The sequence below is a fragment of the Antedon bifida genome, chromosome 4 (genome assembly GCF_963402885.1).
Source record: "Antedon bifida chromosome 4, ecAntBifi1.1, whole genome shotgun sequence".
Lineage (NCBI taxonomy): Eukaryota > Metazoa > Echinodermata > Crinoidea > Comatulida > Antedonidae > Antedon > Antedon bifida.
In genome coordinates this window covers 13,893,170-13,906,862 of record NC_136229.1, presented here as the reverse complement: position 1 = coordinate 13,906,862, position 13,693 = coordinate 13,893,170, and the positions used below count along the sequence as shown (strand labels likewise).

Sequence of the window (13,693 nt, the reverse complement as noted above, 5' to 3'; positions counted from 1 at the left end):
CTGCAAAATGTCCATCCAGATGTAAGTCGAACAGTTTTCCCATATAGGATTGAACCATGATAACCATGATCAAATCAATGCCAAATCAAAGGAGTCGGAGGAGCCATTGGGCTTACTGAAAATGATGCATCCATTGCAAAGTGGCTGATGGCAGGTCCTGAAGTCTATCGAATGATAGAAGAATTCGAGGGCAACAACAGACTACCCAAGTCGGATACCATCCTAGAACATCATGATTCTAACAAAGTGCACATAAATATTTTATTAACGATGTAAAGGCAATGTATAATTGCTTAGCTGAGTTTGGCAACCCATTCATGGATGATAGTGAAGATTTGTAGGCCTACGCATTGGATACAAAGCTAGTACCTGGTATTAAAGCAGTTAAAAACGTACATGCTGTTGAAGCCATGGGGAAAGAGCAGTTTGAAACTTATATGAATTCTCGAATTTTAAAGAACGAGCCAATTTCGGATACCATCAAGAGGAACAACATGCAAATCTTCAAATGTGCAAACCCAAAGCCTAAAACAAGACACACGACTAAAAGTAGCAAGAAGTAACGCTGCTTTGTACTCAAGACTGTTAATTGCATGCCAAAATAGAGATGGGGACCTAAATGAGTTTTTCTCTCACGAAAACCAAGGAGCACCTCCAAGTCTTTCGGACAGTGGAATCTACGACCAGCCAAGAACAAATCAGGTTATAACTATCTGCAACATATTAGGTTTCTTTAGTGATGTTTGTAATAGTTTTGACATAATAAATTTATTCATCAGTGAATCTTCAATTTCAACCGGGAAGGACAGAATCAGGTGATCTTGATGATTTGTATGGTACAGTAGTTCAGTTTTGGGTGTTTTTTTTTGCAGGTATTGTAGATACTATTTTGGCTATCGAGCACACAGCGCAAAATGAAGCACAAAGCCAGCGGGAGCATGCCCAACAATTGGACCACATTTTTTAGATGTGATGACAACAAATCAGATTTGTTTTCATTAATTGTAAATGAAGTAGTAGAGAACATTGACACAAATCACGGAATGTTTGTAGGGTCTCTGGGAGACAGAGCTGTAACAAACCAGTCTGTAAATATACAACCACTGATGCCATGTAACATAGAAGAGGCAGATGAACGTATGTTTGTTCATGTTAAACATGCCGCTGAAATTTTTCCGCGCATTCTTGATCAAGTCATTGGCTTCCGGTAACACAAAGAATTACCTTCAAGATCCTGCTATTTGTTTTCAAAGCTCTTCATAATTCTTCACCTAAGTTCATTTCTGAACTTATTCAACCTTATGTTCCTAAGCGGTCTTTGAGATCAGGATCAGAGTCTCTTCTTGCCCATTTATTTCATCCTTCCACCACGTTTTATGGAAATCGGTTTTTTTTCTTCTGCATCCGTTTCTCTTTGGAATGCGTTGCCCATTGACATCCGTCAGGCAACTTCAACTTCCGTCTTCAAATCTCTCATCAAAACCCACCTTTTGAATGTTTAATTTTCTAAATTTTTCTGTCAATGTAAAGCGCATTGAGGCTTTCAGCATAATGCGCTATATCAAGTACCAGTTTTTATTATTATTATTATTAATCCTATGGTTTCATTCATTTCAAAAAAGACAAATTGTGTGAACATAGTTGTATAGTTTTATTTATTAAATGTTATAGTGTACAGGAAAGTATTTCTGATTTTATTTGGCCAAATAAATGCTGTGAGAGTAGTTGACTGAGTAACAAATAAGTTATTTATTTTTAAATGTTATAGTGCACAGAAAAGAATTTATTTTACCAAATAAATGCATCGGTAGCGCCTCACAGTTGACCGCTAGCTGAATACAATCAAAGAACTTTAGCTAGAAGTTCTTTGATTACTTTGGCGCGCCAATCTGACATTTAATCAAGCAATAGAGATATCTTAGTTTTTAATAGAGATATCTTAGTTTTAAATAGAGATATCTTAGTTTTAAATAGAGATATCTTAGTTTTAAATAGATATCTCTATTAATAGTGATATCTCTATTAACAGAGATATCTCTAATTGAAACTAAGATATCTCTATTAAAAACTAAGATATCTCTATTTAAAACTAAGATATCTTAGTTTTTAATAGAGAGATCTCTATTAATAGAGAGATCTCTATTAATAGAGATATCTCTATTTAAAACTAAGATATCTTAGTTTTAAATAGAGATATCTTAGTTTTTAATAAAGATATCTCTGTTAATAGAGATATCTCTATTTAAAACTAAGATATCTCTAGTTGAATCTAAGATATCTCTATTAATAGAGATATCTCTATTAATACAGATATCTTAGTTTTGTTTCCTGTTGCAAAGTATGAAGGGAAGGGTATAGTTGTGAACGTGGTGGGAAGTGTGCCATTTAGAATGGAAGATTAATGTCCCATTAGGGACATCCCAAGGTGTTTATAGTTGTTGGTTTCCAGGTCAGACAGGTATAAGCTACACTGCTGTAACTAGTATTATTAGTATATTATAAAACGGAAAAACATTATAATAAAATTGTTGCAGAGAGAGCCGATATTGTACTGTATTAATTTCGTGGAGTTTCGAGTTGCAATAATAAACTTGGATGTGGGCTCTTATACCGAGCATTTGGAAGGTTGAAAATCTAGTAAAAAGAAGTGAAAAGGGACACCCATCGACATCACAAACGGACAAATTATTTACGTGTGTATACCACGCATTCTGAGTGTTGCATTCTCTCAAACTAGTCTTTTTTTCCCTTTCCGATTTAATAGTAAAATTTATGTACAATATAGACGGTCTAAAAGACAATAGTCGGTTTCATTGCAATGAGCATCGATGTGTTCACATTTAAATTTATTTTTCGTATTACAAACTTCAAGATAACAATTATCATCATCTACATCTTCTACTCCTCCCTACTGACTGCACTTGGATTAACACATGGCTTATAAATAATTTTCTATTACCGCGGACCAGACAAATAAGATTGAAATTTCTAGAAAACTAGAGGCACTTCAAGTTTGTTTACCATAAAACAAGATCGGCATTATCCGCCAAGCTATTTCACGAAAGCGTATTCAAAATTATACATAGAAACTGCTGTCATCCATAATTAAATAGTGATCAAATACTGTACCATGGGGTTTTTATCTCTTTTTTTCGGTTAGAATGCATGGAAACGTGTTTATGTGCTCATTATAATTTTTTCTCAAACATCCTGTTTCTGCCTCTGTTCCCTTTTGTTTCATTATAGCCTCTTATATTACAACTGGGACGGTGATAAGATATTGTTACAATATGGGAATATGACCATACCTTAGTCACAGATGGAAAATCGTATTACCCATAAAACACTGAACCGGAAACAAAACTAAGATATCTCTATTAATAGAGATATCTTTATTAATAGAGATATCTTTATTAATAGAGATATCTTAGTTTAAATAGAGATATCTTAGTTTTAAATAGAGATATCTCTATTAATAGAGATATCTCTATTAAAAACTAAGAAATCTTAGTTTTAAATAGAGATATCTTAGTTTTAAATAGAGATATCTTAGTTTTAAACTAAGATATCTTTATTTGCGAATAAATGACAGCTTGGCGCGCCATAGATTACACATAGACACGGATGAACGCGTTCGTTTCGGCACTACTCTACAGTACTGTTTACTTATGATGATCAAACGCAATCGATTCTGAAATTGCGACGGCGAGAAATTCACTTTTAACTTAAATTTTATCAGTTTCTTAAAGAATTGAGCTTTGAATCAATTTCAAGCAGGTGGCTGCTCTCTGGTGGTAGGATTTGTTGCTCTGGTAGGTATCTGGTTGTGTTTAGTAATAGTAGGACCCCTTTTAGAGGGTGTCACGAAACCTACTAAGACCTAAAGATCACGAAACGCAAGACCCAAGACCTAAGATTACAATTTCTAATATATACGATAGCTTAAAAACAATAATTGTTGATCTATACATAATTTTAAACATAGTAGGTTTCATTTATCAATGCTTTTTACCATAAATTTAATTAAATATTTATTACAAACAGAAGGCAACTCTCAATACACTCAATATTTTCACCCGTTTGTTTGTTGATATATATTTACTCCATTGCATTGGTTTCAGGGGTGTTTCCTTTTCGCACCTGCCTTGTATTTTGACTCCAAATTAATTCAACTAACTTTATCCTGAAAAATCACACCTTAGAATTAGGCCTCATAAGTACTTTTTACACATAAAAAGGAACAAATAAATACTTGGTGTTATTTATAAAATAAACATTGGTGATTTTACAGATGTGCTTCTCGCACACTATTCACAAATTTTCGTTTCTATAGAGCGCCAAAAGAGCAACAGTGATAGAGGGTGGAATGCGTTTACTTTTAATGAATTTATTGGTGAAATGCATGTTTAATTTAAATATATTTTGGCAATAAAAATGCTGTAATCTGTTACTGCTGATACTTTTCTGTTTTCAAAGAATATTAATCGATCTTTAAATCAGCATCACTACATACACTAGGCGTGGTCATAAGGGCGACCTGAGGGGGATATATAAATTTCATTCATTTTATTTGTATTGACAGTGACAAAATATATTGAAATTGAACATGATTTTTACCAAAAAAAATCTGTTAAATAGATGGATTCCACATAGTTTTTAGCACTCTATTAATGTTGCTCTTTTGGCGTTCCATAGAAACAAAAATATTGAACATAATTATTGGAGTATGCGAAATTCGCATAAAAAACGTCTGTAAAATGTTATTTATTATTTGTTTGATTCTTCTTCATAAAAGTAGTAATTCTAATAAGGTGTGGTATTCAGGATAAAGTTGGTTAACACATTTACAGTTACAGGCAGGTGCGAAAGGGAACTATTGGCAATCTAAGATCTTGGGTCTTAGGTTTTGTGATCTTAGGTCTTAGTGGGTCTTAGTTTTTGTAATCTTAGGTTTCGTGACACCCCCTTTTAGGACGTGGATTTAATAACCTACAACGCTATTTTTGTGTAGTTTGCAAATGAGACCTACCTGCCTGCTTGTTCACGGTAGATATTTCCCGTATTTCGTAAGAACAAGCAGGGTGCAACGATTTTATCTCTTAGTGTACACAACAATAGGGAGCCTTCGACGATTACGATTAGCTTTTTTGACGGACCGTCGAATACGGGTTCATATTCGATGATTGAAATCACAACTACGTATGCGCTCAACCATAAAAATACAATACATAAACAACGCGCGCGTAGAAACATCAAACAGGTAATACGGGATATATTACCCTTCTGATCCGCTTGACTGAGTAAATGGGCGTAATACGGATTACAGAATTCACGTACACTAAGAGATAAAAGTATATATCTTTTATTATAAAAAATGTGCGCCTAGTTTAAACTCTATGCAATGTCGTTATTTAAATGAGAAAAGTGGGTCAAATGTTAATACACAAAAAGTGCATGTTCCGGTCACTTTTGGAAAACATTTTGCACTATGACAAATATAAACACATATATTCTGAACAATTTGACACCAAAATTGGCTTCCTATGACAAATATTTATTAATTATTTATTTATTTATATTATCAAAATATAGAATAAATTTGTTAATTTATGTCAAAGGTCAATAACCAAATCTTTTGTTAGACTGAATATAAATATATACCTTGGGAACAATTTGCACCTAGTTTTAATTCTCTCCGACCTGCCGTTAATTAGATATGGCGAAAATAGTTCAAAGGTCAAAATTGCTAAAAATAGGGTTTCCGGTCAATTTGACAAATACATTTCTGTTGAATCAACCCAATATGTCCAGAAATTCCTGAGATATAGCATGTTTGTATGAAAATAGCGGCCATTTTGTTTATGCTAATTACGCAAATTGCTCAATGCTGATAAAAAAATTCTTCATTCTGATGGTATTGAGAATCAAAATCCATCAAAAAAAAAAACTATAGAAAATATTGCAAGGTTATGGCTGCCGGACTATATTTAAATGTTATGTAATAAGGAAATCTCTTTCAATTCCCTAATGGGATGTACACCTAATGACAAGGGTTATCCGCAACACCAAAGGTTTTTAATATACTGGTAATAAAACTCGTATTCATAACATTTTTCTTGAAAATTCTTTTTAATCAAAATGAGTTTATAGAGAGATTGCCTAACATAAGCTGTGATGATTTGTTTTCTATGCCAGAAACACATACAAGTGTTTAAAGATGTGTACAATTAAAACCCTAAATCTTCTAACTTTTGAAAAAATTCTTGCAATGTTGAGACAATGATGTTTGCATCTCTCACGTGATGAATCTTTACAATAATATCAATAAAAAACCAAATATTTTCTAAAAAACAACTATGATTGGCCCACTAGACTGCAGCAATAACTTATAATCAGTTTAACAGTCCGGAATGTGAGGTAGATTCAAAACCCATTATAACATCGGCATATCCATGGTTACAACCTAGGCGACATAAAAACAAAATTTGCCCATTCTAGAAGGAAGGGCTTCCATTGGCACTCTTTTGCATCCAATAACTAATACCATTTACAATACAATCTACTACTGTACTTATCAAATATGTAGAATGTAAAAGGACCTCTTAGATTGGAATAATGTTCATACCATCTAAACTAATAGATACTTAAAAGTTGCTAAAATTAAGTATTTCATTTTAGATAGATTATGTTCTGTGCTATATACATCAGTATTGTCAATGAACTGATCAATAATTGTATGCATAAAATACCAAATAAATAATTTAATTTAGTTCCATTTCATTAACCATTCAAGGATATTGATTTTGTGCCATTACTGGCAGTAATAATTATTTGAAATAAATAAATTGAGTAAAATATGGCGCATTATAATCTTTATAAAATCTTTATTCCTTTGCCATTTATTGATAATTAATTTGATAGAATTTCTTTCATATAAAACTGTGTATTGCACTGAAATAATTGTAAAGGATTCATGGGCTAAACCATTACATATCAATAATATAAGAAACCATTACAGAACAGGAGTAAGCAAAACTACAGTAACTAAAAGTTGCAATACAAATGAGTTGTATGTTATAATATTACAGTAAGGCACATCGTAAAAATATTTTGTTCTATTAATGATATGCAATAATAATGTACAGAACCAAATATGCTTTACAACATGCAGGAAAGATACTTGAATACTTGTTTATTATAATATTAAGATTGGTTATATTTTTTGTAATTTTTGTGGAACGCATCAAACAATACATGGAACGTTGTCGGAAAAAAAAACAAAACCAAACCCAATATACCTGTACATACATACCATACTTTAACATAAATTGAGTGCTTCTTAAAGGCTCTACTTTTCTGTTTTTTTGGTAATATCTCAAATACTGAGTGCCTGGAATCAGTAAAAACACCCTTGGAACAATTTCAATTGAATTTAAGGTAGGATTTAAAATAAAAGGTATTGTACATAACTATAGATACTACTATCTAAAGCTAAATTGAAACTGTTATGTTAAACATTATATAGTATATTATACAAAAAAAGGACTGTGCATATAACATATCATGTATTATTATATATGCCTATATCAACTGTATGATTTTTAACAACCACAGCCTATACAAAAAACGGGGTCATCACGTGAACGATGCAAATCAAAATCTATTCATTGTTGATTGAAAAACCAACTTTTCATCAATCATATCACATCTATCATCATTTATATCTTTATCCATAATTTTACCTTTAACCACTTGATACAATCCATTCATCACTAAAAAGAGTATCAAACTGAAAATTTACCTTAAGCTACAAATGTGTTGTTCTAAAACTACCTTAACTATAATTATGCAAAACATGGTAACACAAAAACAAAACACAGAAATGTCAGCTACTCTACTTGCAGCACATTTACAGCAACAAATTCATATAATCCCTTTTTTCGCACTGCTTCGGGTAACAACTTTACATAGAGAATTTACCAGGAGTTATAAACAATGACAAACAACACAACTAAAGGCAATGATAAATGGAAGAACATGAGTAGAAACGTATCAAACAAAAATCATCATCACCACCACAATTTCTAATACCTGCCAATCTGCTCAAAACAAAGTACCTTTGTTTAAGGTTTGATATTCATGAGTGCACCTCTGGATTTGAATATCAAATTTGCATATTATTTCAGCGGGTCTATTATCATTATTAAGTAAATTGCTAATCTATTTTCAACTGTAAAACACATATAACAGAACAAAAAATCTCTTAAAAATTAACAAAATCAGCTAATTATGATTTGTTTAATGTTCATTTCCATCTTTACTTACATAGTTGCCATGTAAAAATTTAAGCAACTCCATGATCACTCCTCAAAATTCCCTGATTCCATCCATATAAAACTATGTTCAATCACATCATGTTCTCTTTCCATCCGTACAAAATATATTGTTATATTGCCTATTTTCATTTGGTTGCTAGATATTCAATAGATTTGTTCGATTTGTTTTTTGAAGGATGAAAAGTAAATGGGATTCATACATACATTGCATGTTTTCTCATTTAGATTCCTTTCAACAATTTAAAAGGTAATGTGTACATGATATGTAGATTGGCACTTTATTTTAACCATTCATTTGTTGCATAGATATTTAATGCTACACATATACCTTAATGCTAAACATTATTTATCATCTGTTGCCTTCTAAGTCATTAATACAGCAACTGTTCAGACTAATTATTGTGACTATTTTCAACCTTATCATGGAATAAACCTTGGAATATGCACATACCACTGATGCCTTAACCGCATCATGATGGTAGACCGTTTTATACGTTACTGCACCTTTCTTTTCTCTTATTTATCATCTGGAATTAAACATTAAATGGTAAATTGTGGATTTCACTTACATAGGTATAAATCTTCAATTTCACATTAATTTAGTTTTCAAAAATTCTTACTCTTTTAACTCAATTATGTACTATACTATAATCATTCCACAACAATTTACCAAGCATGTGTACTTCTGTAGAAGGTAATGCATAACATTTTTAAAAACAAATAATTTCAATAAACAATTTAATTTACAAAAACAAGTTTTTTGAAGTGTTAAGAACCACTGACATTAACAATTAGATTCAAAATTGACCACAAAATCTACCATTCTTTGATTCACCATATAATAACTACTGTATTGGGCAATTTCTAACCAACATTTAAACATGTAACACTTTCACCCAACACTTTTACTAGCCAAATTACATTTTGTTAAATTCTAGAATCAATTCTACAGTAATGTTTAAAAACCTACCTAATATTTAGATTAGCATCTTTTCTTATTTTTTGTTAGCACTAATGAAACATACACCTCCAGATAACCAATGACATTACACATTCATATTTTTTATTCAATTTGAAAATTGTAAACACTTATTGTTGCTGAATTAAAGCACATTCTTGAATGCTTAAACATTTTGAATGATCAATTCAATTAAAATGCATCTGAAATCCACAGGATAATAACTATACTTATACTACACATAAAAACCTCAACAAGTCTATATTACAAATCAAAGTTAAATCTAATCTACTTGAAGACAATGTATGCATAAACTTAAAATTATCTTAAATAACAATTATACACAAAAGTGCATATCATCTTACAACTAAAGACCACTTCTTGAAGATACAAAAATTACTACATATCATATTTCACTAGAAATGATCTTTAATTGGAATAATGCTACTTTTTTTACTTTAAAACAATGATTTTTAAACACTGTTACCCATTTCTTGAATATTGTTTTCCTGTAGTTTATGTTGTTCAAGTTACCAAAGTATGTTGTACACTATAGTCCAGTAAAGATAAGTCAAAAATAGGGTGAACCTAGAAGAAACTACAACAGAAATTGTTTTTGTTTTGTCTGGTAAATATGGTTCAAATGAACATCATATCCAAAGTTTACTAAATTGGGTTAATTAGCATAAATTAAGATGTTGGCTAAATGAAAATGGTAAACTTCGCCTGTACTGGAAAGTAACTACAGTACACATTCTGATACCTGAATGTTAAGGGGATACAGGGCTTCAAAATTGTATAGTAAATAGAGGCCATTTTGAATTTATGCTAATTAACCCCCCTTCTTGAAGTCCGATTTTGGTAAACTTTGGATATGACGTTCATTTGGACCATTACAACCAATTCTGTTGCAATTTGTTCTAGGTTCAACCATATTTTTTACTGGACTAATTATTTCACATCACAAAAATTTAGTAATTTGAGGTGCAAATTCATGCAAAATAATCCACTTTTTTAGTAATGGAATTCAAAAAGATTTTAACAATTAAAACATTATTAGGGCTTACTGTAATAACTGAACAATGATTAAAACAGTAATTAGTAACTCTACAGTTACTATTGTAACATTGTTTGTACAAGTATATACATAAATTTAGGTACACACAAAAATCAATAAAACAATTTTACTCTTTTAAAACATAAAGCTTCTTTCAGACATCCTAGAGGACTTTCAAAGAGAATCATACAAATGAGAGAAAATAAGCTTGCAATCAACAGTCTATAAAGACCTTTGAAACTTGCCATCAGATATCCTACAGACATTCAGACATCCAACAAACTTTCTTCAGACGTCTTAGAGACCTTTCTTCAGAAGTCCTAGAGACCTTTTGTCGGACATCCTAGAGACCTTTCTTCAGAGATCCTCGAAAGCTTTCATGAGAGATCCAGGAAGCTTTGGCTACTTGTTTTTTCTGGCACTTAAATGCATCTGCATTCATTTTGTTGATTTTCATCATTGGAGAGGAAAAATGTGAAAGATAATAATTGAAACTTATCAGCCCCTATATTCAGTACCTTTGTAAAGTCTGCATTGCTGACACACACACACCTATTATAAAATAATAAAATATAAATATTTCAATTTGACGCAAAAATAAATGATCATATATTATTTGTAGTTTAATGTCGTGATCTAAGGAGGATTGAGTGTTTTACTAAAAGAAACCAAGACCTAAAATAAATTGTTGACATGCTTTTCAGTGGCCATAGAAAATGCTTAATTTTTCATGATTTTTGGGAGTTTCAGTTGGCCATTCCAAAGCTTAAGTTATTTACAAATTCAATAATTTTAGATACAAAATGCAACAATCATGAATTATTAAATGTATGGCATTGAGAAGTTAATAATTACCTGTTTTACTGGTTACTTGGCTTGCTGAGCAGTATAATACTGCTGTGCTTCATCTACTGGCAGTCCACTGGCATCCTAGGTGTTACAAATAATATACAGGTTTGAATAACACATGCTACCCAACTCAACATACACAAGAATCTTAACTTTTTTTACAGGGATGGAGATGAATTTCCTCACATCCTATTCTTCATGGTCTAATAATTTATTTATTTTAAGTCTTACCTCAACAGTTAATGGCTGAAGAACTTGTGTGGAATAGCCTTGTGGGTACTGAGCTTGTAAATACTACAAATGAGAACAAAATGAGAACAAGATATTGTAAGTGGTTTTGTGTTAACGGTTCGTGGTTGTCAAAATAAATACATAAGATGTTAGTACTCAATATTCTGCGAATAATAAATCTTAAATAAGATAATCAACATTATTTTGTAATCAAACAGGACTATTTTATTTGGTAATAAAATTGTAAACAGTATCACTTTAAGAAAAGAGATGCTTACACATACCATGAAAGCTTCAGTTTCTATTATGAGGATGTCTGCATATATCAATAGAATAGAATCTTGGGTATAGGATAGCAGACTGGGTAGAGTATAGAAGCATGAGTATAGAGTATAAGCATGGGAGGATAGAAGTCTTGGTATAGAATAGAAGCAAGTGTCAAAACCCACACGCGTTCATGATAATCGATAGATACAATATTTTAACCACATATTATTCACATGTTAGGTGGTTGAATTTTTGAATAATAAATATTAAAGTCCCATTCCCTACGTTTTTTAGTTCTAATATAAGGTCATAAACTACATTTCATGTAGAAATAAATACTATATGGTCCTATTCCAATTAAAAATATGCTATAAATCCCAACATTCATTGCGCTCGGATTAATATTTTCGTTTTTCTTCTGTCATTCACCCATTTTTTTGAACGATCGCGAAAGCAAAACAAATTGAAAAACCGTAACTTTTAAGCGTAAATACCGAGTCTTCCCCAATTTGTATTAACAGAATTTGCTAAAAAATAGAAGAAAGAAATACAGCAACGCCAGACTAGGCCTAGAGGTGGCGTATGATGTTCGTACATTACCGGTGTTTACCAGCTAGGCCTACAATACTAAGACTAGCTAGACTAGGCCTAGAGGTGGCGTATGATGTATTCGTACATTACCGGTGTTTACCAGCTAGGCCTACAATACTAAGACTAGCTAGACTAGGCCTAAAGACCGTCCACGAGAGGAAATTCAATGTGAGCTACTTAGGTAGTCCATTGTTTCGCTCCTTTCATCATAATTTACCATAAAACGTACATTTATGACAAGGAATGACCTGGTTTAATTTTTAGTAATATATATGCATTATTTTGACAAAACGTAGGGAAAATTGTAGGGAATAGGTCTTTAACGTACAAGGAGTATCGTGTCAATTAAATAACAATGGAATCAACTCTCGGTAATAACCCTAAGGTAAAAATCCATTTAGTAGGCCAGGCCCAGGGCTAGGTCGCTAATAATATCTGCGCCTGGATCCGCACCTGTTTGGCCAAGAGTAAATTAATTACTTTCCTATCAGATAGGTGGTAATCCCCCTGATACAGGGCTGTTTTGTGAACCAGTTTGCCACGAACAATAAACTGGGTTTTTTAAAGTGCCCACGGGTTATAACTATGTACACCGGGGTTACAGTTTATACTGTAGTCCTTATCCGAGAAGACTTGTTCCACCACCAGTTGGCACGCCTAGAACCCATGCCAATATTGTTGGCTCTTTAGATACAGTGCCTCAGCCTTAACGGTTCAGCCATTCGTCAACTCAGGCCAGGAGGTCGACCAACTACACGATTTTCTACTATAATTGTCCTTATTTTATTTCTTGACTTTTCTTGGAGATAAGTTCGTTTTTTTTTCCATCAACAATTTTACGATTCTAAATTTTAATGTACAGATTCTATATATGTTACATTGTTCTGAATATTTATTTGTTTGTACTTATACAGTATGTTTTGTCGAGGGCCCTAAGTTAATGATCAGTTTCTTCCTTGGAATTGGATAGGCCAACCTCATTAAAGATGGTATTACATGATAAAGCATGGGTATATAATAGAACCCTACAGTAGGTTAGGGGCTTAGTTGTACAAGAGTGAAATTACACTCTTCCCTGATAGTACAGAAGCCTAGTAGGCTAAGTTAGGTTATGCTTTCATGTGTTGCCTGATAAAATAAAGCAGTTTTGGACACCATTAGAAATACTGTGTGCTTTCAAAGCTGTATGGATAATAATATAAACAGTTTTGTGAGAACTTACTGTTCCAGCAAGCTGGATCTGTCCCATGTGTGCGACATTTGGTACAATGCTTTGTTGCGGAAGAGAAAGATTACCGGTTGGGTCCAGTGCTTGGGTCATCTATGTATGAAAAATATGAAACTAATGTTAGTATTAAAGAACATAGATTATATTACTATACTATCTCATCTATTATTAAGTTT

General features: G+C 32.2%; 1 protein-coding gene across 7 annotated transcripts in view; it reads right to left on the bottom strand.

Moving 5' to 3' along the window:
* Nucleotides 1–7,230: 7,230 nt before the first annotated feature.
* Nucleotides 7,231–13,693, bottom strand: part of LOC144840172 (RNA-binding motif, single-stranded-interacting protein 2-like) — a 139,463-nt gene continuing 133,000 nt past the window's right edge. For 6 of the 7 annotated variants that reach the window (XM_078695888.1, XM_078695890.1, XM_078695892.1 and 3 more), the window contains exons 8-11: nt 13,512–13,610; nt 11,432–11,494; nt 11,207–11,281; nt 7,231–10,903 (exon numbers count right to left, since the gene is read on the bottom strand). In XM_078695888.1, the coding sequence (XP_078552014.1) occupies nt 11,219–11,281; nt 11,432–11,494; nt 13,512–13,610 (225 nt within the window). In that variant the 3' untranslated portion in view covers nt 7,231–10,903; nt 11,207–11,218. The remainder of the gene's footprint in view (nt 10,904–11,206; nt 11,282–11,431; nt 11,495–13,511; nt 13,611–13,693) is intronic. The other variant, XM_078695889.1, reaches the window with a different exon arrangement.